This window comes from Eubalaena glacialis, chromosome 2, assembly GCF_028564815.1.
Source record: "Eubalaena glacialis isolate mEubGla1 chromosome 2, mEubGla1.1.hap2.+ XY, whole genome shotgun sequence".
Taxonomy (NCBI): Eukaryota; Metazoa; Chordata; class Mammalia; order Artiodactyla; family Balaenidae; genus Eubalaena; species Eubalaena glacialis.
In genome coordinates this window covers 54,723,781-54,751,159 of record NC_083717.1, presented here as the reverse complement: position 1 = coordinate 54,751,159, position 27,379 = coordinate 54,723,781, and the positions used below count along the sequence as shown (strand labels likewise).

Below are 27,379 nucleotides of genomic sequence, written 5' to 3'. Positions count from 1 at the left end.
CAGGGCTGGGAGTGGTGGTGACTGGGAAGGCCTTGCAGAGAATGCGGGACCTCATTGCAGGAATACCATGGATGCCCTGGTCCTAGCACAAGGCACTGACAAGGTAGGATGGAGCAAGCACGCCCTGCCTCCCCTACAGGTGCAGCTGTGGTACCTGGACAGATTCATAGAGCCACTTTGAGTACTCAGAGTAAACAGTAGCTGTCAGGCTGGGGAAGAAGACCGGCATTCTAAACACACTGAACCGCAAGGTTTCCACTGTCACTCTGGCAGGCCCTCACCTGGACCCAGGTGTCACGGAAGCTGGAGGTGGGCACCGAGGCAGGGACAGAGAAAGCTCCAGCTCTAGAAGCCCTCTACTTCTGGCTTGAGGAGCGGAAAAGAGAACTTCCAATGCTTAGAGAAAATGGAGGAAACCCCATTTTTATTTATTTTTTCCTCTATTCTCTTGAACCCAGCCCCAGGCAATTTTGCTCTGTGGGCAGCAGTAGGAACAACAGTGGTAGCATAGCCATCTGTTGCTGGGGACTCTGAGGGAGGTGGTCCTTCCTTCCTATCAGAGCAGCTGTGGCCCCAGGACAGCAAGGCAACGGCTGCCCTCCTTTCTGTCTGTCCTGCCACCACTTGGCCGTGGAAGTCGGTGCAGAAGTACAAAGCAGATCAAGGTAACTCAAACCCCAGCTTTCATGCCAGAGGGAGTCCCAGAGAATCAGAAAGTACTGGAAAAATTGTCAGGAGGGGGGAGCTTGGCAAAAATGTGAGACAGATTCTAACAGCTTGGCAAAGGCCAAACAAAACTGACATTGAAATCAACACCCCAAGGCTGTTCAGAGCCTGCAGGCTGCACCCAAGAGGACTGATATCCTGCCTTAAAAAAATCCACATTCTCCAAATTTAAAATGATCAGAGTGCCATTCAAAATACCCACAACATAACTCCAAATTTATCAGCATATAAAGAGCTAGGAAATTTTCAGTGCCTGTGGTAAAAGACAATCAAGCCAATGTCAAGATGACACACATACTGCAATTTACCTGACAAAGACTCTGAAGCAGCCATTATAAAAGTGTTCCAAGAAGTAAGAAAAAATTCTAGAAATGAATAGAAAGGAAGTCTCAGCAAAAAACAGAAGATATAAAGAGGAATCAAATAAAAATTTTAGAACCCCCAAAACACATTAATGAAAATGAAAAGCTCACTGGATTCCACTTATGTGTCCATCATTGGATTACATAAATAATTTACATAATTTCTCTGTGCTCAAGGAGGGGGATTATAACCCCCACACTCTCTAAGTGTGAGCTGTGCACAGTGACTTCCTTCCAGAGAGGACAGCATGAGAATTAGTTTACGGGGGAGAAACCTGACAGAATTAACATCCACAGTGATACGTCATGTTGATAGAATGTGCTCTTGATATGATGTGATGAAATGATGAAAATGGCCCTTCGTCTGTGGTCTTCTTCCCCAAAACTCATAACTTTAATCATGAGAAAGATATCAGACAAATTCCCATATAAAGACATTCTATGAAACACCTGAATGTATCTATCCTCAAAACTGTCAAGGTCATCAAAAATGAAGAAAGTTTGAGAAACTGTTATAGCCAGTAAAAGCCTAAGGAGACATGATGACTAAATGTAATGTGGATCCTGGGGACTACCCTGGTGGTGGTCCAGTGGTTAAGAATCCTCCTTCCAATGCAGGGGACATGGGTTCGATCCCTGGTCGGAGAACTAACATCCCACATGCCGTGGGGCAACTAAGCCCGTGCACCACAACTACTGAGCCTGTGCGCTCTAGAGTCACGCGACACAACTAGAGAGCCTATGTGCCTCAACTACTGAGCCCATGCACTCTGGAGCCCACGCGCCACAACTAGAGAGCCTGCGTGCTGCAACTACTGAGCCCGCACACTCTAGAGCCCGAGCACCACAACCAGAGAGAAGCCTGTGTGCTGCAATGAAGAGCCCATGTGCTGCAACAAAAGATTCCACGTGCCGCAACGAAGACCCCACGTGCTGCAACTAAGACTCGACGCAGCCAAATAAATAAATTAATTTAAAGAAAATGTAATATGGGTTCTCAATGAGATTCTGGAAAACAAAAAGGACATTAGGTAAAAATTAAGGCAATCTGAATATAGCACAGATTTTAGTAAGTAACTGTATATCAATATCATATTATAAATTGTAAAGATGTTAATAATAGGCAAAATTATGTATAGGTGAAACAGTACTATTCTTCACAATTTTTTTGTAAATCTAAAACCATTCTATATAAAAAGTTTATTTTTAAAAAACCACTAAATGGGCTCAATAGCAGAATGGAGATAACAGAAGAAAAAGTCAGTGATCTCAAAGACAGATCAAGAGAAATTATCTAATTTGAACAAGAGAGAAAAAAAAAATTGAAAACTGAAGAGCACCTGCGGGACCCTTGAGAAAATAACAAAAGACCCAATATTCATGTCATCAGTCTTACAGAAGAAGAGGAGAAAGTGCAGTGCAGAAAAAGTATTTGATGAAATAATGGCTGAAAACTTACGAAATCTGGTGAAAGACATAACCCCACAGATTAAAGAATCTTAGCAAGTTCCAGATTATAAATCAAAAGAAATCCATGCCCAAACACATCGTAATGAAACTGCTTAAAATTATAGACAAAGAAAAACATTGGAAAGCAGCCAGATATAAATGATTCATTAGCTATGGGGTAATAATGATTCAAATGACTGTTGATTTCTCACTAGGTACCACAGTCAAATAAAGACATTCTCTGATGAAGAAAAGCAAGAGCATTTGCCACCAGTGGACCTACTCTAAAACATAGATAAAGGAAGTTCTTCCTAGAGAAGGAAAATTGTGCCACAAGGAAACCTGAAACAACAGAAATGGAAGAAAAACAACAGAAATTGTAAATATAATTTAATTTATGTAAATATAATTTATTTTAACTAAATATAATGGACCATTCTTTTCCTCTTGATTTCTTTAAAATATGCTTTTAGATTGAAAGCAAAAAATATAATATCTGATGAGGATTTCAATTCATGCAGTTGTAATATATGACACCTTCAACGTTAGGGGGAAGAGTAAGGGGCACATGGAGTGGTAAGATTTCTTCATTCCATTGATTCTAAGTAGACTGTGACAACTTAAGTATGCATAGTGTAATCCTAGAAAATACACTAAAAAAGCTAAGTGATGTCAAAACATAAGAGACAAATTAAAATGAAATACTAAAAAATGTTCAAATAACCCAAAAGAAGGTAGAAAAAGGAATGGAGGAACAAAAAACAGAGAATAATAAGAAAACAAAAGATAAAATAGTAGACTTGAATCCAAACATATTGATAATTATAATAAATGTAAATGATCTAAGCATACCAATTAAAAGGGACTGTCTGAATGTATGAAAACATGATCTACCAAAAAAACCATAAACAAACAAAAAACCTCACCTCATTTCAAATGTAATGCTACAGGTAGATTAAAAACTAAAGGATCAAACAAGGTATGCCATGCAAACAGAAATCAAAATAGCTGGAGTAGCTATTTGGGGCCAGAGTAAATTATTTCAGGCTTTTCAGATCATTCAGTCTCTGTGGCAACTACTCAAAACTGCCATTATAGCATGAAAACAGCCAAAGATTGTATATAAAAACATGGGGAAGGCTGTGTTCAAATAAAACTCTACAGAAACAGGTGGTAGGTTGGATTTGACCCGTAGGCCACAGTTTGCTGACCCCTATTATAGAAAAATTGAACCGTACCATCTCTCAACTGGATCTAATTGATATACCAGCCAACAACACAGCAGAACACACATTCTTTTCATATGCATATGAACATTCACCAAGATAGATCATACCCTGGGTCATTAAAAAAAATTAATATGAAAGAATTAAAATCATAAAAAGCATATTCTATGACAATAATGGATAGAAATCAATAAAATAGGTTTAAAATAGAAATCAGTAACAGAAAGAAAATAGGAAAACTCCAAACACTTGGAAATTAAACAAAACACTGCCTATTTTAAGACATTTAAAAACCCACAGGACAGCATGGTATTGGTGAAGGGACAGACACACAGATCAATGGAACAGAATAGAAAGTCTAGAAATAGACCCACACAAATAGGACCAATTGATTTTCAACAAAGGTGTAAAGACAGTTTAGTGGAAAAAAGACTGTCCACAAACGATGCCTGAATAATGCAGAAAAATGCAGTTTGATGTAAACCTCACACCTTAGACAAAATTCTACACAAAACAGATTGTGTTTAAAGCTGAGATGCTAAACTATAAAAGTTTTAGAAGAAAATAAAGGAGAAATCCTTGTGATTAGGCACATCTTAAGTGTGACACCTAGAGCATGATCCATAAAAGTTAGACTTTGTCATCTGCTGGAGGAGATGTTCCAAGGGAGAGTCAGTCACTCGAGGAATCAGAGCCCTGGCCAGGGCCTATGGGAAGAGATCCACCCTTCACACTTGGGGATTTCAGTCAATAGATGCGACGAATGAAAACCCACATGCCACTGGGGCATCCGTGAGACAACACATGCCATCCTGAGGACGCCAACGCAGAATGGACCATTGCCCTGGCTTCATGTGACCTCATGAAGAACACTTTCTGATACTGTTGGCTGGAAAGTATGTCAGGAAAAAGTGGGTTGAATTTTGCATTATAAAGCCCCGATGCGCATTCCTAAGAAATCCCACATCTTCCAAGACTATGACAAGCACGTTCTGAGTGCCAGAAACACAACACAGGTGCAAACAGAGCAGAGGGCAAAGGCCCGCCTCACAGCGGCTGCCAGAAATGGAAGGCATTCTTTCCTGCTCTGCTCTGGGGCTGGTGGGGTGTGAGGCTGCCCAGGTACAGCGGGTCTCCCCAACATCCACCCACCTGGGATTCGGCGTTCAGGGTGATGACTTCCTCGTCGTGGTCCAGCAGTTTGCAGGCATAAGCGATGTTAATGGCTGTTTCCTGTTTGTCACCGGTGAGAACCCAAATCTGCAGGCCTGCTTGACGCAATTTAGCAATGGTTTCAGGGACTCCGTCCTGCAGGCGGTCTTCAATCCCAGTGGCACCTGGTCAAAGGTACAACAGTGTGTGTAAGCCCCCTGCTCATGGGCCCTGACCCTGACCGGCATGAATGCCTCACTCCAACACAGCAGAGGTGCTGGCCCCACCCTGCAGACTGGGCCCTGCTGTGGTCCATCTTATCTGGAAGCACTCGGTGATTCCTCATTCAGGACATGGGGGCACCTTCACTAGCTCTTGATTCCACACAGTAGGGATACCTGGGAGGCACTGAACATAATTCTCTGGATGTACAACAGAGCACCTCCAATGCTTTCTAACATGCAGCCAACTTTTAACTTTACAGATAGCTTGGAAACGAAGCTTGTGGGGAGATGGTGGGAGTGACCATATTCTGAGGGATGAAAAGTTTTAAAACTTATCCATCCCACAGAAAGCTTCTGGTGAATGACACCCACAGTGCTTGCTCTCAACAACGTTTACCATTAGCTGTCGAAACAGACCACAAAGGCCCACTATTTCTTGAAAGCAACATTATCCTGAATGTTTTTTCCACAAAAATAATGATTAAGGGGCAGATTTTCCCATGCAGGTCTCAGTATATTGGGAAAAATATACTACTCAATGCAGAAAAGCGTCCTCTAGGCCAGCCTGTTTTTCCCTCCGTTTCCAACTTGGTGAGATGGTCTCACCTTCCTTCTAGAAGTGCAGCATTGCCTGAGGCCTCCTTGTCAGCCTTGCCTTTCTCTTTTATGCATGCTGCTCCCTGTGCTGTGATGCTGTTATAGACTGAATGTTTGTGTCCCCCCTAAAAATTCATAGGTTGATGCCCTAATCCCCAAGGTAATGGCATTAGGAGGTGGGGCCTTTGGGAGGTGATTAGGTCATGAGGGTGGAGCCCTCATGAAAGGGATTTGTGCCCTCACAGCAAAAGACACAAGGGAGACGACTTCTCTCCACTGTGCGAGGATGCAGAAGGAAGGCAGCCATCTGCAAACCAGGAAGACAGCCCTTATCAGGAACCAAATTGGCCAGCACTTTGACCTGAGACTTCCAGCTTCCAGAACTGTTGAGAAATAAATGTCTGCTGTTTAAGCCACCTTGTCTATGGAAGTTTTGTTCAAGTAGCCTGAAATTACTAAGATAGACGCCACTTCCCTTTCTCTGCCTTGAATGGGTGAGATGGCAGGTGCGGTGAGGAAGGAGTCAAGGTAGAACACATGTACAAAAAGTGCACATTTCTTAAGTATACCCTTTGATGCACTTTCACAAATCACACAGCTGTGTAGTCAGCCCTGAGCTCAGGAAACAGGGTCACCAACTCCCCAGAAGCCCCCCTCAGGGGCGAGTGGTTGTCTTCTCTCTTCCATCTCATGCAGCCTGTGTGGGGTGTTGGACCTGGGCCTACCCCACACTTGATGAATGCACCAGAAGGCTAAGTGGTAACTTGGGAAGGACCCAGAAAGGAGGAGGGGACATTGCACCCAAGCTTTCCTCTGCTCTGAACCATTAAGTCCTCCTAGGAAGGACCAGGAAGGGGTGTGGGGTTCAAGGTCTGCTTAGGAATGGAACCTCTTTATGATGCTTGCTCATGGTGAGCATGACCCTAACCACTCTCCTGGCCCCTCTCCCCTTCCCCAGCTCTGTGGCTCTAGCATTAGAATAAAGTGTGCATCTCTGGCTTCTTATCTTCACCATCCAACAGAGTCGACATCTCTCAGTGCATCCTAAGTGTCACTTCTGCTAGGATATGTTCCCTGATGTGGGGGAAAGAGGAAGGGATGATCTTGCCACCTCTGCGTGTTCATAGTGTCTTATTCATACTTAAAAATAATGATTGTGGAATAATCATAACCATGGCTAACCTTGATGGATTCCTATATGCCAGAAAAAGTTTTCACAGCTTCCCTGAGATGTGAGAACTACAATGATCCCCACAACACAGGTGTGGAAAGCAGGGTGAGGGAAGTGAGTTAGCCAGGGAAGGGCCAGCATTCCCCTTATGGTATGTCTCTGATCCAAACCTCTGAGCTGCATGTCTGCTCTAGGATAGCACTTCCTACAATGCGGTGCTTTGTGTACAACTCAACCAACTACCCACTCTTCACTAGATGGGGATTTTCTGCAGAAAGGCCTTCTATCTCCCATCCTTGTACTCTGGCCACTCAGCCAGGGCTCCTTGGTAAGTGTCCATCAAGAATGAAAGCAAGGAAGACCTCGCTGATAAATTCCCATCCAGAGGAAGTCTGCCTCTTTTCAGGGAAAACCTAACACCTTGAAAACATACCTTCTTTATTTCAGGAGCTTATTGGCCAAAGTAATGGGCTCCTAATTGGGTCACTTGACTGCCCCTCACCTATATAACGTGCATGTTTGAATCAAACACAGGATATTAATGAACTTAGAAATATAGTTATGGAAAGCATGTCTGTCTCAGTGTGAACTATGGCTGAGAATAAAGAGGCAATCTGAGGAACAGTCCTTTTAAAATGATCTGGAAGCTTAGTATCTCTTTTCAGCTCTCCAAGGTAGCTTGTTTGTAATATAATTTATGTGACTTTGAATAAATGTCACCTTCTTTACAACCTGATCCTTGGGAGAACCTGGCATTTTGAGTATTATAATCAGGGTAGTTAGTGGGGTTCAAGCTAGTGCCACCTTACTTCACTGCACTCAGATGTCAGGTAGCTTTCAATGGAGGGGAAAAAATCTCACCAACTGGGAAGTTTCAGATGACATTTGGAGAAACCAGCAAGAATGCTGGGGAGAGTGAACAGAATGTTGTCTTTTGAATTTAGGTTCTTGGCCAGAACATTATGGAAAAGAAAATTTCAAGAACACAGGGGGAATGACAATCCTTGCCCTGTGGCTCTCTGATGTTACTTAATGTAAGAACCTAAATGAAAAGGTTTAAAAAGGGGTATTTGGCATGGGATATTAAAAATATAAAAGCTGACTTCACATTTCTCAAACACAAATCAGAGGAGCTGGAGCACGGTGCCCATGGATGAAGCAGTGGTGAGCACTGAGGTGGGGGTTCTCCCGCTCTCCAGCTTGGCTTCATCATTTGAACCATAAACATTCCAGGTTGTAGGGGATGGTACATGTTTAAGAACTGGCTTGCAGGGGCCTCCCTGGTGGCGCAGTGGTTGAGAGTCTGCCTGCTAATGCAGGGCACACAGGTTCGAGCCCTGGTCTGGGAAGATCCCACATGCCGCGGAGCAACTAGGCCCGTGAGCCACAACTGCTGAGCCTGCGCATCTGGAGCCTGTGCTCCGCAACAAGAGAGGCCACGATAGTGAGAGGCCCGTGCACCGCGATGAAGAGTGACCCCCACTTGCCACAACTAGAGAAAGCCCTCACAGAAACGAAGACCCAACACAGCCAAAAATAAATAAATAAATAAATTAATTAATTTAAAAAAAATGTTAACAGCATTTAAAAAAAAAAAGAACTGGCTTGCAGGAGGAAGGCTGATTAGTGCGTTTGCCATTTCTGTGGTCCCAATCAGCAGAGAGTCTGTGCAGAAGATGCCAGCCAGGCCACACAGGTATGGAAGCAGTAACTCGAGCTTCATCACCTTCACCGTGCAGCTATGTGGGGCTGGACCCAGTGCCTGCACCTTGCTCAGTGCTTTGCTGCATCTCCTCTGCTCACCCTCACAGAACTATTACGTCCACTTGGCAGATAAGGAAACTGGGACGCAAGTGCCCAGGCTCACATGGCCAGTAAGCGGCAGAGCCAGGACTGGACAACTGAGCCAGGGCTCCTAGACTCTGAAAGAAGGAAAGAAAGGAGTGCCTCAAAGACAGGCAGAGGAGGGACAGCTCAGGGACTCACAGCTGTGTTCTCAATCAGTTAAGGTCTCATCCTGTGGAAAAGGGAAGAGATTTTATCTGCATTGCTCTAGAGGGTAGGACCAGTGCCCCCTGGAAGAAGGTACCAGGAGGCGGATTTCACTCCATTCAAGACGTTAGAGCTTGGTGGGGAGGAGAGCTGTCCCAGGGGAGAGCACCCTGCAGAGATGGGGGGCCATGACAACCAGCGGACCCCCTCCCATCCCACGGATCTATCAACAGTGTCTTTTGGAGAAGCACGTTCCAGATGTGAACAGTCCTAGTTCAGGAAATCAAAACCTGGCAATCTAGAGGAGGCACAGCCATTTTCCAAGTGTTTCATTTAATTCACCTCCTGAGTACCGTTCAGGATGCCTCTGGGCCTCTGGATCTTCGGGCTTTTTTGACTAGTGCGTGGCCTCGTACAGGACACCGTAGGCGAAATAGAATATTGCGTAAAGTATGTATATGTAGTGCTCTTAAATATCTGAATATTAGCTATTCTATTAGATATAAGTATGTAGATACAGAGATATCCCAACGCCTTTGCCTAGGAAGGGGGCCAAATGAATTACGGCCTTTCTTGTTGAAAGATGAACCCCCCCGTATCTTCATGCCCCAGGAGTATCATCATCTGACCACCAGCACCATGAGATGGGGAGTGTGTATACACAGCACTGCCACAACCAGCTCCTGGTGAGAGCACAGAGAGCATGTATACAAAGATCCAGCTAATTTAATACATACATTAATAAATATTTTAAATAATAAATTAAATAAATACTAAAGCAATAAATACTTTTATAAATACTAACATGAACTCAGTAGCAAATATGGGCACAATTTAGTAAGAATGAGCCCCATTTTTTTTTCACCTAAATCAAATCTGTGAAATATTTACTAGATGTAAAATGCAGCCCTGTCGAGTCCAACGGTTTCTGTTTGTTTCCTGGGACTGGGGGGATACTTTAACGCATCAGTTGTTGAGAAGCCTTGCTCCTCATCTCTATTTTTGGTGGGAAAGCAGGGTTTCAGGGGAGGCAGGTCGGGCGCTGTCGTGGTGCCTGGCAGGGTGGCACATAGAATGCCCCAGAAACGGGCCACGGGGAGAACGTTCAATCGAGCACAGCCCTGCCTGGGGGCCATGCTAGCGTCAGGCCAGAGGGGTCCTTAAGCAAGCCTAGCGTGTGCAGAGCTGCCACTGACTAGAGCCAGGGCACCTCTCCATCCAGGATGCTGCAAACTCCACCCGGCTCCGCGGCACCCGCCCGCCGGAGAGCGTAATTACCCAACAGATGCAGATTCGTCTCCAGGCGAATGGCAGACTGAAACAGGAGCTCCTCGCGGTTGTCCAGGGCGGATTCCGCTTCCAAGTGGCTCTTCAGCCAACAGGCATACTCTTCCTTACTCAGAACCTGGGTGAGACCCGCTGATGAGCGCCCAGGCCGAGCCCCGTGACCGGCCCCGCCCCTTCCGCGAAGCCACGCCTACTCACCCTCTTGGCGATGCACAAGGTGCGCAGGCCCTCCACCGCGTACAGGTTGAGGTAGTTCTGAGTCTTGCTCCGGATCTTCTTTTGATGCCTTCCTCTGGCGTCATCTAGGTTGGAGTAAGAGCAGAAACAAGGATGAGTGAGAACAACAGAGCCCAGTGAAATGGCCTGGACTCCCAGGACACCTGGCCCGTTGAAATGAGTCTGCATATATGCAGTTTCCGCAGCTGAGAGCTCAGCACCATCAGAGGTTCTAGCTGGGAACTCTTCTCACCCAGGGAGAGAAAACAGGCACATTTTCAGGTCTCTAAAGTAATCACACTCAGAGAGCCAGAAAGTAGGATGATGGCTGCCAGGGGCTGGGGGGAGGGGAGAAAGGAGTTGTACAGAGCTTCAGTTTTGCAAGATGAAAATTTCTGGAGATCTGCTGCACACCAATATGAATATACTCAACACTACTGAACTGTACACTTAAAACTGGTTAAAATGGTGAATTTATATTGTGTTTTTTTAACCACACACACACACACACAAAACAACTAAGAAATTAGCTATCAGCTAGTAAGATTTTTCCAAACATCCACCCTTTTCTGTTTTCTGTAGACCCAGATGTGGAACAGACTTGCTGTTTATTACCAGACAGCAGAAGTGCTGGCTCTGAGCCTCACCACTGTGGAATCCATGGCAAAGTGACACACACCTTCTTAACTCCACTGTGTTCTTGGGTCAATAATTGTTAGTGAGAAGGCAGAAGGCACTTTAGTTTTCGTGTGATAAAAGTATGTTAGGAGTGAATGTGTTTCAGAGCCAGTGAGGACGACATGACCCTCCCCATTCTGCCTCACTGTAGCTGGCTGTAACTGGAATGCTAGCAGGAATTTTGTTGCAATTCATTAAGCAGGAATGTCACAGGCGCCCCATCACGTCACTGTGATTTACTCCAACAGCCTCCAGAAAGGGCGCCCAGAAAACATCTGCACCAGTAGATTTAGCCCACCTCTTGCTTCATTACTTGTCAATAGAATACAGGTTCAATATAAAACTTAAAGTAAAAGATGTTATTTTAAAAAGAACCTCATAATATTTTTGACTATTTCTAATATCCCTTGTTGAAATGAGAATCTTACATAAACAAAACCTCATTAAGAGTGATCTGGCATCTTTTTGTCCAGGAGGTGGGTGTAAATGGAGGCACATAAACTTCCCATTTAGGAAAAGTCATACTTAATAGAAAGTGCAGTTTCTATCCTCCTACACCAGTAATGTTGCCAGATAGAATATAAGATGCCCAAATATCCGGAGAAAACTATAATTCGAAAAGATACATGCACCCCAATGTTCACTGTAGCACTATTCACAATAGCCAAGACATGGAAGCAACCTAAGTGTCCATCGACAGAGGAATGGATGAAGAAGCTGTGGTACATATGTGCACAATGGAATACTACTCAGCCATAAAAAAAAAGAAATAATGCCATTTGCAGCAACATGGACGGACCTAGAGATTATCATACTAAGTGAAATAAGTTGGACAGAGACAGACAAATACCATATGATATCACATATATGGAAACTAAAATATGGCACAAATGAACTTATCTATGAAACAGAAACAGACTCACAGACAGAGAACAGATTTGTGGTTGCCAAGGGGGTGAGGGGTAGAGGAGGTATGGATTGGGTGTTTTGGGACTAGCAGATGCAAAGATATATAGAATGGATAAACAACAAGGTCCTACTGTATGGCACAGGGAACTATAACAAGCACTTTGCTGTGCAGCAGAAATTAACACAACATTGTAAATCAACTATACAACAATAAAATAAATTTTTTAAAAAAGAATAAAGGTGAGAAATAATTTACACCTTCCAAAAAAAAAAGAATATAAGATGCCCAAATAGCACATAGGACATACTTTTACTAAAAACATTATTTGTCGTTTATCTGAGATTAAATTTTAACTAGACATTCAATATATTTTCTTTGCTAAATCTGGCAACCCTACTTTCCAGTGGTGAGGCCCCTGGTCTGGGGAAGGCTGTCTACTAACCAGGTCAGCTCCTTGACACACAGGACCTGGGAGAAACACTCTTAACCTTCTAGATCTGTGCTCTTCATGGAGAAGACAGTGTCCCCAACAGACCGAAGACTAGTCCCTCGGAGGCAAAAAATCTTATTACGCATAAAGCACAGATACATGTACAGTACATAAACATATATACAGCATATCTGTGGCATTAAAATGTCATGGAAGGGCCATTAGAAAAAAATATCTAAAAAGACTCCTTAAGGGGGCAATAATGAAAAAAAGAGAGAGAGTTGGGAAACACTGCCCTAGATTATTGTGCTTTAGGGATTTAAATTTCCTGAAAAGATGACACTGAAAGTCATCTTAATTTTGACTACCATTTACTCCTGGTATTGTGATAACATTATTCCAGATTCTGACTGTTCTTTGAGCAAAGACATGTCTAGCTGAGGGACTCTGGAATTAACACTAATAAAGTACTTGAGTTGTCCAGAGGGGGAGGGGAAGGTTGCATTCCAGGGCAGGAGCAGGGTGCAGGGGCTGTGATGCTGCCCTTAACCACACTAGTCCAAACAAAACTAACGAGTGAGAGAAGGCAGGGTGGGCCACTGGGGACCCAGGGTGCCCTGGACAAGGGTGTGGTCACAGACCACACTGACGTGTTTTTGTGCGGGACGGAGCCCACCCAGCCCAGCATGGAGAGAAGCCGTGACCGCCACATCTTGCCCATCCCTCCCCCTCTATCCTTGCCCTTGGAGGAAGGTGGAGCCATCACAACTTTTGTGTCTTAAAGACCACTCAGGGACTTCCTTGGTGGCGCAGTGGTTGAGAATCCGCGTGCCAGTGCAGGGGACACGGGTTCGAGCCCTGGTCTGGGAGGATCCCACATGCCGTGGAGCAACTAAGCCCGTGCACAACTACTGAGCCTGCACTCTGGAGCCCACGAGCCACAACTACTGAGCCCATGTGCCACAACTACTGAAGGTCGTGCGCCTGGGGCCCGTGCTCCACAATGGGAGAAGCCACCACAATGGGAGAAGCCACTGCAATGAGAGGCCTGTGCACCACAACGAAGAGTAGCCCCTGCTCACCACAACTAGGGAAAGCCCGTGCGCAGCAATGAAGACCCAACGAAGGAAGGAAGGAAGGAAAGAAGAAGGAAGGAAGGAAGGAAGGAAGGAAGGAATGGAAGGAAGGAAGGAAGGGAAACCACACAGAGTGGCACTGGACTGAACCTCAGGCAAGTGAATCTTAAGGAAAAGAAACCAGAGAGAAGGGAAAGGGACCCAGCTTATGCTTTATGCCTATAACACACCAAGCACTGTGCTAGGAGCTTGGACAGGGGCTTCTTGTGAGGTCAGAAGCCTGATTTCCTTTGTACAGATGAGAAACTGAGGCACAGGAGGAGTGACTTGTCCAGGGTAACCCCAGCCCATAAATGTAGACTTGGGATTTGAACAGAGGTCCGTAAGGTAATGGGTGGGGTAGAGTCCCTGCTTTCTACCTGATCCCACACAACCTAGTGGCAGGGCAGGCAAGACATAGCCACGTCCTAAAAACACAACACATTCTCCATCCACCATCAGCTTAGCCTTCTTGTGCCCTTTTTGGTAAAAGTGTTGTGAGCTCTTTGAAGAAAGATGTTGGACACTCATGTGCCCTCCTCACTTTATCGCCTGCACACAGGTAGAGCAGCTTGGCCATCTGCAAGCCTGCTCTGCTCCATACCCCGCCCACCCCACCCCCAAAGTGAAAGTTGAATGATTTATGCACAATGTCAGGGTGTCACTGGTGGATAACTTCAAGATTACCCCAGAGCCATCCCCTTTCTTGGGAAACCACTGGGGGCTCTGAACATCCTGAATCTTAAATTGCCTGGCGTCTACATGTAGCTCTGACTGATTCAAGCTTATTTGAAGTGCACACTGCTTGGAAATTCCCAGAGGAAGGCGGAGATCTACACAAACTGCTTATTTTTAAGGTGCCCCCTTCAATGTCACGGTTTGTGCAATGTTGTGCTTTGAACCTGTCTGTTCCATGGCTTTGTTCTTTCTCACCTGTAGTTAATTCCTCCCAGGATCAGGTGGAGGGGTCTGGGATGCTCCCCAGCTTGCACAAGGGCTCCCTTCACCCCCTGACCTTGAAGCTGACTCTGAGTGATAGAAGTTTTGTTTGTTTGTGCTTTGTCTAGAAATTTGAGGCTTTCTACTCATTTTTAAAAGTGTACTGCCAGCCAAGTACAAGCGTGGCCACTGCTGCAGCCTTCTCGGTTGCTCTCGTGTCCCTTGCACAGCTCAGCAGGCTCCCTGCCCTCTCTCTGGGGTGGGGGTAAGCCTCTCCTGCCATCCCATCCCACCCTTGCTTGCTAGAGCTGGTCCAGTCTTTTCACCTTATCCATGACCCACTGTATGTAGTAAAGTCTGAAACACAGCGGTCCATTAAACTATCTTTAATACAAGGCTGTGGAATAGGACAAAAGTGATATTTTTGCAGTAGAATAAAATCTGCTCAGATAATTGCCATACCTATCTGTTTTTCTTTTGCGTGGATGCAAAATCAAATTTCAGAATGAAGGAGGCTCTTGGAATGCAAAATCAGCCTGTAAATTGGATTCTACATCCACCCTAGAACCAACACAGGGGTGGGAAGGCAAACCCTGCCCTGGAGTAGGTCACCCTCAAGAAAGGCCACGCAAACCGCTTTCAAAGACGCATCTGCAATTCGCTCAGCTGCCTTTGGGAGGCGATAGCTCTGTGACAGGAAAACGGATTTGTCTGCAGAGATCCACCAGTGCACTTTCCCTTAACTGGAGCTGGAGTCCTGTTCTGAGGCACTGAGATCATGGCGAGAGGATCATGGGAAGCAAAGTGGTAACCCCTAGCTCCATTCCAGAGCCCCAGAAGGGCATATCCAGCGTAAGGGTTTCCCACAGGTGGTACCCAGAGCTGTTTCCAGGATACAGAAGAGAGGGAGGCTGTGGGGGTCAGGCAGTGGTCCCTCTCCCATCTGCCATCTGCCATCCACCCCGCTTCTCTCCCCTGGAGGTCAGACGTGCCCTCCTTTGTCCTCTGGGCACAGAGGGAGGGGTGACTAGGTTTACTAGTGGGGACCCAGGCCCTCCCCCTTCCAAGTCCCAGAAGCATTTGTATCTGGAAAGAGGTACAAGCCCTTCTGCTAAACAAAGTTCCACCCTCTACACCAGTGGTATCTGAACCCCTCTTTTTCAACCCGCAAGTTACATGGAAGTCAAGTGCAAAAGAGACCAAGATGGAGGTTCTCGGCTGTAAGACGGCCAGAGGCCAGCAGCCCCCACTACCTGGGCCCTCGCTGTGGCCTGAGAACACTCCACAAATGGGCTAAAAACCATGGCTTGGGCCTCATAGGTGCCCAAGGTCCAAGCAATCACAGGGCAGAAAGGAACCTTCTGGGACTTCTAATCTAAAAGCTCTTAACCTTCATTGCCCAGATTTAAACCTGATGCTAGGCCTCACCCCCATTAATCCCCAACCCCATTCTTCTGAGGTGGGTTCAGGCACTGAAGCCCTCCATCCACTGGGCCCTCCCCCCAATTCTAGTCCAAACCCTTCAGAGGAGGAAAAGGCCACCCAGAGAGGCAAAGCTCCACTGGAGGGAGGGGCTGGTTTCTCAGGACTGCTCCCTGCGGGGAGCTGCTAGCGGAGGGGAACAGGGTACCTGTGGAGCAGGGCAGCAGGAGGTCCATGACCACCGAGTCGGCCCCCTTGGTGTAGACGTTGATCTCGTCCGTGAGTGGGTGTCGGATCACCACCGACATCCTCTTGCGGATGGAGTCGAAGCCCAGCGTGTGCAGGAGCTCGAAGGTGAGCCTGCCCAGGTGGGGCAGCTCTACCGACACCTGGTCGTGCAGTCGGTCCACGAGCGCGCAGCTGTAGGCACGGGCGGCATAGACGAGCGCTGCCTCGTCGGGGCTCTCGGCCTCGTAGCGCAGCTCCCGCTCGGGCTCGGGCTCCTGTGCTGAGCACTCAGGTGCCCAGCCGTCCGCCCCGCTGCTGTAGCCATTGCTGGTGAGGGCCGGGGCCGGCGGGCCCAGCCTCTCCTCCAGCCGGAACAGCGTGCCGTCGGTGGCCAGCGTGGACAGGAAGCTGGACTTGTGTGCCGACTTGTTGGTGGCCATGCTCCCAATGCTGCTGCAGCCCGAGGCCAGGCGGCTGGGTGTGAACCTCCGGAGGAAATCTTCTATTGTCTTCACCGGGGACTTCAGCTCGAAGCGCACCCTCACCTGCCAGGGAAGTAGTCGGAAGACAGGTTAGGTGTCTCCCAAGAGGCCTCACCTTGACTCCCTTAGGGCCACCCTCTACTTCCCCAGGGGGGCCTGAATACGGATTTCCCATTTCCCACTGAAAACTGCAACCAGAGTCAGCATTTCTTCCTTGAGACTATCCCTTGGCCTCTTCCTCTCCACCTCAACACAGGTTCTGCTATATTCATTCTTTCAGGATGTGACTGTAGGGTAGCAATGACCAAGGCCTGGGATGGACTCAGGGCATTGGGTGGCCTGTGGTTCCCAAGGCTTTGGGACTGTCCCCTCTCTGCAGTGGCCCGTGGCTTTACAGAAACTTCCCAGGAGTGGGCCTGCCACTGCCTGGCATGAACCCTGGCTTTTTTTTTTTTTTTCAATTAAAAAACCATTTAACAAAAGACCAATTTATACATTCCTTTGAATTATGTCCATAAAAAACTTAAATTTACACAAAATTTCCCAAACCCAAAAGAATCTTTCTAAACAAATGAAATACATAGGCAAATTCAGGCTCCAAATCCTTAAACAAATGTTTAAAAAATCACAATAAATTGTATATTTTCTAATGAGGACTGAAAACAACAAAACGACATGTATACAATTGTTAAAGTTTCAAAAAGCTCAATATGGAGCAACAAAGCAACACTTTATTTAAATGAGTGCTGTACGCTAATGCTGATACAATATACCTATTTTAATTTTCTGCTAGATAATGGATTTAGAGCAAATGTTGAAACAATCAAACCATTGAATTATAGTTACCCCTTAATCTTTGCAATTTTGCCCATGGGTCTGAAGTTGTGAATTATAGTAAGAGCCTCCAGAAAAGTCAGGCATTTGGTAAAACAAGGCACATAGGACCAATTTTGATAAAGGTGCTTTTTCTTTGGTCTTCTACTGACTATAAATATTGCTACATATCCAAGTGGGAGATTCGGGCAGCCATGCCAGAGCTCCTGCTGGCTCCAAACGCCCTTGAAGGTGGCACCCACCCATACGTGGGCACAGAAATGCATCCAGAGACACGTTCATGTGCAGTCTGAGGATTCTGCTCCCTACATGGAACTCACTCCATGTGTGACCATGGGCACACACCTCAGTCATGTCGGGGTCTCTCTCACTTATTCAGTAATTGCAACAATGCCTAGGTCAGTCAGGTAGGGTCTAACCTAGAAACCAGACCCCTCTTCAGGGAAGTATTCCAGAGGGACTGAACAGGGTGGCGGAAGAACCCAGAGGCCAGACAAGGGATGCCGAGGCTGCTGAGAGGTGAGCTGCAAAAGGAAGCAGCCTCCATCCAGGGCTGATGGCACAAGCCTGTGGTCTCTGAGTGGCAAAGCCCATCCACCTGGGATCCGCCAGGCCCACTGGGGCCTCCAAAGGCCGGTGGGGTATGAGCAAGAGCACAGGGGGGTCACATTGCTGCCAGATATGCTGCTGCCACAGAGAGGGCAGGGGCCCCTTGTTCACTCTCCATCACACCAATGGCTTCACCAGCAGAACCTGCTGGAAGGGCTGGCCCAGGAGGAGGAGAAGGGGTCTGGGAGAGTGGGGGGTCAGGGGACAGGCCTACAGTGTGCATCAGCCCTAGAACACCTTCATTTGTATCCATTTAAAGTTGCCTAGCTGCATGACGCACAGCCATGCTTAGGTGCATCCCACCCCCTGCAACACCACCTGGTCCACCCGGAGGAGCGATTGAGTTATAGAGGTTCCTTTCACACATGAAACCTTACTCTCTTTGGAGAGAACCTTCATGTTAACCCAAACAAAACCCAACTTGGGTGTTGCTATGTTTCTACTGCCCAAAGTAACTTCCCACTGATTCTCAACCACTTCCTGAATGCCAATGTTAAAGGCCTTTATTAACAACAAATCCATTTACTATGTGCCAAACTCTACTCTGAGACCTTTCCCTAAATCCCACCACCGCCCCCACATCCCAGACAAGGTGCCAAAGACACACGAGGGGACCAGCTTATAGTGTCGTCAGGATGCAAGTCCAGGCGGCTCCTCCCAGAGTCTGGGCCCCAGCCCATCCTGTCCCCTCTCATGTAAGAATCTAGGACCCTGAGGCTCTGGTCGGCATGGAGGGCAGCCACCCTCCTGCCACTGCCCACCTTGGGCCACGCCTGTATGCTCTGTGCCCCTCTCATCCCGGGCTCAGTAGCTATCTCTGGCTGGCTGCCCTCTCCCTCTTCGCCACAATCCTGGCACCTGCCCACTGCAGTCTGGGGATGTCACCGCAGAGCTACTGAGCTGGTCTGCCCCGTCTGAAGCCCCCAGTGCACCCCCTGAAACCTGAGAGTGGTGCTGAGCGACCGGGCTCCTGCAGGACAGGGAAGCCTGCTCCCTCTCAGGAAGACTGACACCAGTGGGGCCACACCTAGGGGTAGGGGCTCTGTGGGCTCGCAGTACGATGCTCCAGAACTTGCCTTTTGTCGCGGCTGATCCGGGGACGTGACCACCACTGTGTTGCAGATGGTGAGTGCAATGAAGAAGTCGAAAATGTCAGACAGCTCAGGTGAGAGGTGGGCCAGTGGGTGCTCCTGGTGCCTTGCAAAGGCCAGGTACCTGTCACACTCGCTCACCTTCTCCAGCAGCTTCGGGTCGGGCGTTATGTCCTTCTCCTGGGAAGAACACAGGGGCCGAAGGGTCAGTCTGACCCAGTGACCTGCCAAGTGTCCTTTTAGTGCTTGACTATTTAGGGCACCTTGATTTTACTAGAAGCTGTAAACAGACCTTCACCTCATATATACACATGTCATTTTATAATGACAAATTATGTATAATCTTGATTGTATAAGAATATACAGCTAACATGTGAAATGAAATGCATATATTCTTATATATAAGAAGGTACACATGTTCTTTTTATAAAATAATACCTCCAAGAATATATATTATTATAAAAGTAACATATCTTACTCAGAAAGATTTGGAAAAATAAGAGAATAACAGGGAAAATGTAATAGATCTGTATCACACCACCTCACAGTAATATATACTTTTTAAAAAACATGGTTCTCTGCCTTTCCTTCGTCTTTTTTCTATACATTTACATTTTTAATCAAAATATTTTATACATAAATTGGCAGTTTCCATTTCCCCAAAAACATTATATTGCCTCAACTTTACCAGGCCTTTAATAGCCATTTGAAAATATAATTTTTAACGGCTTCAAAACGGACATACCATAATTTATTTGACCATTCCTTTATCACTGGGTACATTTTTTCGCTGTTTTATTGATGTAAATAACACACTGATAAGCTTCTATGCACAGAAATCTTTCACTGAATCACTAACTTCCTAGGTCAGAAAGTTGCAACATTTCAAATACTCCTGACCCATATTGATTGTGAAATTGATGTCAGGAAAACCTTCTCCAACACAGCCTCTCTGCTGCTCGGGTGAGAGCTCCTCGCCCACGTGCCCCATGTAAACCCAACAATCAGTGACCACAAGTCTAGATGACCTCTATTCAAATGGCACCTTCTTATATGGGTTTTGAAGGACATAAAAGAATGAGGCCACCATACGTGAACAAAACGGATTCTCCCTCTCTGGTCTTCAAAAATTTTAGAAGTGAAAGGATCTTTTAGAGGTTGTCACTCACGTACTTCTGGAAATTTCCCTGCCGGATGAGAATGGTCCATAAATGTTTGGGCGACTGACAAGGCAAAGGAGGGATTTGGATTCATCTCATTAAAACTATTTTTTTTTAAATTTGACTTTGCTTTTTCACAGTTGTCATCTTGCCCTGATGTTTTCCTCATTTCATAGGGCAGGATGGACTTCCTCCCCGTCACCCACTTGGGTGGGTCATCGGCAGTCCCCAGCCTGAGAAGCCTGGTAAGGGGACCTAATCAGTGTTTTGGAAAAGGTACAGCAGTGTGGGAAGAAGGCACTGGACAGAAAAACATCCCCTAACTGAACAGAGGTAACTCCGCAGTGAAGTACAGACACTTTTGGTGACTGGGGGAGGTGACAGCGGGAAGAAGGGCTGCGGGACTCACCATGGGGCTGCTGAAGGCTGTGTGCTTGGACAGCATGCTGGCCCTCTTGGCCTCGGCACGGCTGCTGGTGCGCCGGTGTGACCTGGTGCTCTGGCTCCGATGCACGACTCGGATGCTTTGGTGGCTCCCGGTGCTGCTGCGTTGGGGCAGCGAGCCCCCTCTGGGCACCACCTCCTCCTCCTCCGAGTCTGCCTCCTGGTACCTGGCCAGACGCCGGGCTGTGGGGGAGGGGCACGAAGTGACATTGTGGGGACGCTGGGTGTGACACTGAGGGGTCTAGGTTCCACAAGGCATCCAGTAGGGCACCCCGGGCCCTCGCCACCCTTGCTCTCTGATGGCGAAGCCATGTTTGACAGGGGTTTCCACTGAGGGATGGGGGATGTTCTCATTTACATGCACCTTCAGTGAACCCGATGGGGCTTATGTTCTCAACCCCACGTCACAGATGAGAAGACTGAGTCTCAGCTGTTAAGGTCACGGGATGCAGGGGCAGGGGGTCGAGATGGCACCCAGGCCCATGGGATGCCAAAGCTCAGGTCCCGCCCGTGATGGCAAAGGGGCCACCCCACCCAAGTCAGATGTGGGTGGAGATGTGTTCACATACAGCCCCTCTGTTCAGGGGGAGCCCCCATGTGAATGGGGTGGGTGGGCAGGTGGCTGGGAGGCCCACAGAGTAGCTGGGTTCCAGGCTTTGACCTTCATGCCAGGGTCACAGGGCCACCTGCTTACTGGGGCCGTCAGGACAAATCACGCATTGAGCATCTGCCTTGCAGTCAAGCAGAAATAACGGTTCTCAGGCTGTGTTGACGGTGCTCTCCTGAGAGGGCTCCTTGCTCAACGTCAGGTGGGGAGTAGGTGCTGTCTGCACTCACCCCATGAGGATGAAGCGCTTAGCAGCAGAGAGGCTCACATCCTCCTGGGGTTGTACAGCATGGAAGAATGCTGCCAGAGTTCAGACCCAGCAAGCAGAGCTCCATTGAAGAAGATGGTGATTGTGATACTGTGCTTGGCTCTTAGGGGGCACCGGGGAGCGACAGTCCCTGAGGCCTCCAGGGCTCTCAGTGAATCACAGAAGTGTACCCACGCTGCTGTTCTTGCTAACAAGGGCTCTCAACACGTGTTCCTGGCTTTGCCCAGTTAGTTCACCTTCTCCATCATATGTGAGCAACAGGAGACTATCCATAGGGACCACTCACTCCAAACAAGCAACTCTTAAGAACTTCCAGGGCAGGCCCGGTGCTGGGTGGCAACACAAGGCATCCTAACAGGAGGTGGCCCGTGTGAGGGGCTAAGAGAAGGGCCCCCCGTCTGGGCATGCCATGGTGCGGTCTGTCCTGTAGGCCAGGCCTTGAACTCAGCTTCTTCTTTGGGAAGACTTTTCTTTAGAGATAAGGAAAGGGAAGTCACCTGCCCATGGCCACCAGGCCGGGTAACTGCCAACCCCAGGATTCCACCTCAGGGAGCTCCTAATTCCAGGAGAAAACTCCTGCACCCGCCCCCTTTTCCCCCTGGCAGTGAGGTGGTGAGTGGATGGCAAGGAAGGGCAAAGCCTGGACTGTGCCTGTCTAGCTCCTAGGCTTGGACATTATGAGCATGGTGTCAGCCTCCCAAGGGCACATCTGCCCACCCACCCTCCCACAGCAGTGATCAGATGTTAGCCTGAAAGCAGACATCCCTCAGGCCACTGCTGGTGTGTCTGTGCTCTGTGACCGGGCAGCAATGGCCTCAGCGATGCCCTCGGGCTCTTTTGGGAAGATGGGGACAAGGAGCAGGTGATGCCCTGCACCGTCACCAGGACACGAGGTAGAGAGGAACACGCCCATGGTCTGTGTGGCCGGTTCAGGTACGCGTGAGCTGGGCTCAGTACTCACAGCCAAACCCGCCTGCATTCATTTTACTAACAGATCTGAGAGGTTGGACCATGGGAGCAGCTGCACAGGGTGCCCGCCCAGGGGCCCATCAGTCACTGATCACAGCTCTTCTTTAAAACATGCTGCAGAGACACCTGGCTGTTTCCACCTTCCCCAGCAATGCTTTCCTGTGTCTTCTGGGGGCGATGGACCCCTTTGGTTTTATGGTAAGCATCTGACAACTGTAAAAATCCTTCTGTGATCTTACTTGGGATTCTGCCCCCAGAGCCTCAGTTCCAGTTCGAAGGCCGACTTCAGACCTGGTCCTCTGACTCCTTTACAAGCAGGATGAGGTCTGCTTTCAGGCCCCCAAGCTCTTCTGCACAAGCCTGAGGAGTCAGGGAAGGGGAGAGCCAGAGAGGGAGGCAGGTGGGCGGATGGGACACTGTTCCTGACTGGTTTTTTTGAGTGGCAAATAAAACATTAAACAAATTGGACACATTCTTATGCCTTCTGTTAATATGATTCCTTTTATCATGGAGGATATAGTGGATATCATGATAATTCTTGGTTTTATAAAACTCACAAAAATCTCATGCTTCCAGCAGATCTTTCCCACCAAATGCCCCTAAAGAACAGCTTCCTATTGATGCCCCCATGTTGTCCCCCTATTCTGTACTTGCTTCTGTTTCTGTGGCAAGGTTTCTTTGATGTTCTCAGATGCTGTTCCAGGAAAGAAGGGGAGTCCTGGTTGCAGAGCAGGTGCCCTCTCTCTCAGAGGTACGATGGCCCCAGAGACACTTCTGTGGTGCAGGGACCCCCTCCTGGTTTGGGTGAGCAGCTGGCTCCAGTCACCCCTCGACTTAGGAAGCAGATGGCTCCCCTGTATGTTCAGAGGGGACAGAGGGAGGCAGCCAAGGATGAGAAAAGGAGAGGTGGGAGAAGGGACTGCCTAAATTCCAAAGTGAGGTGACACTTCCCTCTGGGAGGTCATATTCCAGAGGAAAGAACGCAGCATGAACTGCCCAGTGCCCTGCTGAGAATTTTCAGCTGATAACAAGGAGACTGACGCGTGACAAAGGAAACATCTCTTTGCCTCTTGGTGTGACAGAGACCAGGTGCCTCTGAGGTGAGTTCCTCAAGGTTGCCCTCTTTGGTTCTACTTGTCTGGCAGAAAATGAGTGTTTAAGCAGATGCCCACCACACCAGATAGTGTAGGGAGCAGGGCGCCATCAGCAATGAGGAGGGGCCTTTTCTATAGATGCTGGTCCAGAGTTGCTCTGACAGCCTTTCTGTTTTAGTCTCCCTCAAAAATCATCAACCCCTGAAGCTGTGTGTGTGTGTATGTGTACACACACGCACACACAGGCACATGGGCATGCAACTCTGATACAGGAGCTCTCCGGTCCTGCCCAGATTGGGAGCCCCCGTCCCCAGACTCACCATTTGCATCATGAGAATATTCTATGCCAGACACAGTGCATCTTCGGAAAACCATCTTATTCTCGGTTAAAGTGCCAGTTTTATCGGAGAAGATATACTGTATCTGCCCTAGGTCTTCCGTGATGTTCAGGGCTCGGCACTGCAGCTGCGAGTCTGTCTCCTCATCATACAACTCTATATCCTGGTTAATGAAGTACACTTGGCATACTTTAACAATTTCAATGGAAACGTACAAGGAAATTGGGATCAAAACCTAGGAGACACAAGGCACATAGAATGAATGACCGTGAAGACCCGGGAACTGCGGATTTAGTCCAATCTAAATGACAAAAACTACAACCCCAAGTAAGTAGGGACTATACTGTACCTTTCAGAGCTTACACAAGTTGGCTTAGAGTCAGTATTGTTAGAGTATTAGGATACTGGCAAAGAGTTTAAACTAGGACAGCCTATGGTGCCACTGCAGAGCGGAAATCCACTATCGTGTCTGGAAGTATGGAAACCATGGCTTGTATAGAAGCAAGCATTTTCATATTACTAAGTTGTGCTTGAGAGAAGCTAGGAGAGGAAAAAGAGAAAAGAGAAACACAAAACACATGGCACAGTCAGAGTCCTCATAAGAAAAGTCACCTCACACCCAGGCTGTCCCGGGGCTCCTGGCGACAGGAGCTGCCTGTCCCGCAGACACAACCCCACAGCTCAGAAGAGACAGTCTTTTCAGAGGCTGGTTCTGTGCTGAAGGACAATCTCTGTGATCTTGTACAATACAGAGCAGAGAGAAGAGGCTTTGAGAAGAACAGTCACGGTTATGCTTTGACAATTCAAGAATAACCTTCATGAAATCAACGCTTAATTTTTTCTTTATCTGTGGAGTAACAGTATTGAACTGACACTTATGGGCTCAGAATACCACATCCAGACTAACTGGGTTCTCTGGGTAACTTAAGTATATGTTAATGCAACACCTACTACAGGACGAACTCAAGTACATGTGATATAAGACAGCAGAACCCCCCTTCCAGGCAAAGGCTAAGCCAATATCTTCTGTTCACTCTGTGTCCCTAAGGAGGGTGGCAGAGATGCTCACTGCCCCTCTCCACTCTCACAGGCTTTTGGGGCATAGATTCTCAGTTAGTGATGGGGAATTGTTCAGGAGGTATGGGAACTAATAATAATAATAATAACCAATGCTGCAAAATGCAATGTGATATCCTAAATTGACTCCTGGAACAGAAAAAGCACATCAGTGGAAAGACTAGTAGAATCCGAATGACGTCTGGAGTTTTGTTCGAGACAAAGTACCAAAGTTGGTTTCTCAGTTTTGACAATGTACCAGAGAAATGTAATAAGCTCACATTAAGACACACTGGTTGAGGGACACATGGGAACTCTCTGTACTATTTTTTGCAACTTGTCTGTAAACCTCAAAATTATTCTGAAATAAAAATGTAGGTTTAAGATGGGAATAAAGACGCAGACCTAACAGAGAATGGACTTGAGGACTCGGGGAGGGGGAAGAAAGTGAGAGAGTGGCATGGACATATATACACTACCAAATGTAAAACAGATAGCTAGTGGGAAGCAGCCGCATAGCACAGGGAGATCAGCTCGGTGTTTTGTGACCACCTAGAGGAGTGGGACAGTCGGAGGGAGGGAGATGCAAGAGGGAAGAGATATGGGGATATATGTATATGTGTAACTGATTCACTTTGTTAATAGAGCAGAAACTAACATACCATTGTAAAGCAATTATACTCCAATAAAGATGTTAAAAAAAATGTAGGTTTTTTTAAAGAAGTAATTGAGTGGAGGGGGGGTGGGATGAATTGGGAGACTGGGATTGACATATACATACTATTGATGCTATATATAAAATACATAACTAATGAGAACCTACTGTATAGCACAGGGAACTCTAGTCAATGCTCTGTGGTGACGTAAATGGGAAGGAAATCCAAAAAAGAGTGGATATATGTATACGTATAGCCGATTCACTTTGCTGTACAGTAGAAACTGGGAAGGAAAGCCAAAAAAGAGTGGATATATGTATACGTAAAGCTGATTCACTTTGCTGTACAGTAGAAACTAACACAACATTGTAAAGCAACTATACTCCAATAAAAATTAATTTAAAAAAAAAAGAAGTAATTGAGTGGAAAAACAAAACAAAAACAACGATTGAAAACCCGACCCCTCAGAGCCTAAAAATCTTAAGAACACCAAAGGAGAATTTTAACTTGAAAAGCACCCAAGAAAAGATCCTTTAGATAAGTCGGGTGGGAAAACAAAAGGCAACACATTTGTCAGATGAACCTGTGCTCCTCCCAGATGCAGAATTTGTAGGAAGTTCTTAGCAGACTATGATGACTCGAAGTTCTCATCAGAAAAGTAAAGCAATTGTCATATGGAACTTAGTACTGTTACCTGCAGAACTATTATCATTGTCAAAAACGAATAAACTGCAGCTGTGACTGGGGATAAAGAGGTGCCGTCAGACTCAGGGACATCAAATAATGATTTCTTCTCTTGATAGCGCTGCACCCATAGTCCATGTCCTGTAGCAAAGTTCAAAGAGGAACGTCATTCACCCGACACAAGTATATCGGGTTTTATGAGCCCGCCTGGCCACCTAAGAAAGCAAAAGCCCACGGTATTGTTGGCACTACAATCAGAGCGCTGGAAGGAAGGCCCCGGGACTTGGACTCTGCCTCACCCCAGGCTCTTCCCATCGTTGGTACTGAATAGCACCACTGGTCATAACACAGGAATTGAACGTGTGCTGGTAGCTGCCAATGAGAAACCCCAGAAAGGAATTTCCCAATGCCTCACTAAACACCAGTCTCAATAGGCTGAATACTGCCTGTTATTGTCCCTGCTTAGAGATTCAAAATTCACATCTCACAGACTCTGAAAAGCCAACAGCAACACACATTATTTCATCAACTGAGCCCCACACCTAACTGATGACAGAGCCCTTTTCATGCCCCGTACACCTGTGCCTTTTACCACTGAGTTCCAAGACCACGTCACACCTGTCTGGTGTGTGATGGCAGCTGAGCAGGACACGGTGAAGGTCGTTTACCTGGAGGTCCACGCGCTTCCCTGCCAGGCACTCCCAAAGCAGCATGCCGGTTTGGAGGCCACCAGAGGCTGGGGGCGCCAGACTCTGCACACAGCCTAACTGCTAGCCCCTTCTTGGGACCCAAATAATGTTTTCCCTCTTCTCACAGAGTCCCTATTAGTAGCATTTGTGCTTCTACTGCTCTGATTCCTGTTATCACCAGGTTAGTATCACTCTTTCCACTGGAATCATTACAGGAGGCATGATTAAGCCGTTCTTCCACCCCAGAAGACGCCAATTCGAAAAACACTAGTTT

At 47.1% G+C, this 27,379-nt stretch overlaps 1 protein-coding gene across 1 annotated transcript in view; it reads right to left on the bottom strand.

The window, feature by feature from the left end:
• Window positions 1–27,379, bottom strand: part of ATP10A (ATPase phospholipid transporting 10A (putative)) — a 178,716-nt gene that overhangs the window by 15,921 nt on the left and 135,416 nt on the right. Inside the window, exons 6-13 of the mRNA XM_061180005.1 lie at window positions 26,427–26,557; window positions 24,003–24,255; window positions 20,710–20,927; window positions 19,126–19,320; window positions 16,105–16,669; window positions 10,385–10,488; window positions 10,178–10,304; window positions 4,916–5,100 (exon numbers count right to left, since the gene is read on the bottom strand). Of these exons, the coding sequence (XP_061035988.1) occupies window positions 4,916–5,100; window positions 10,178–10,304; window positions 10,385–10,488; window positions 16,105–16,669; window positions 19,126–19,320; window positions 20,710–20,927; window positions 24,003–24,255; window positions 26,427–26,557 (1,778 nt within the window). The remainder of the gene's footprint in view (window positions 1–4,915; window positions 5,101–10,177; window positions 10,305–10,384; window positions 10,489–16,104; window positions 16,670–19,125; window positions 19,321–20,709; window positions 20,928–24,002; window positions 24,256–26,426; window positions 26,558–27,379) is intronic.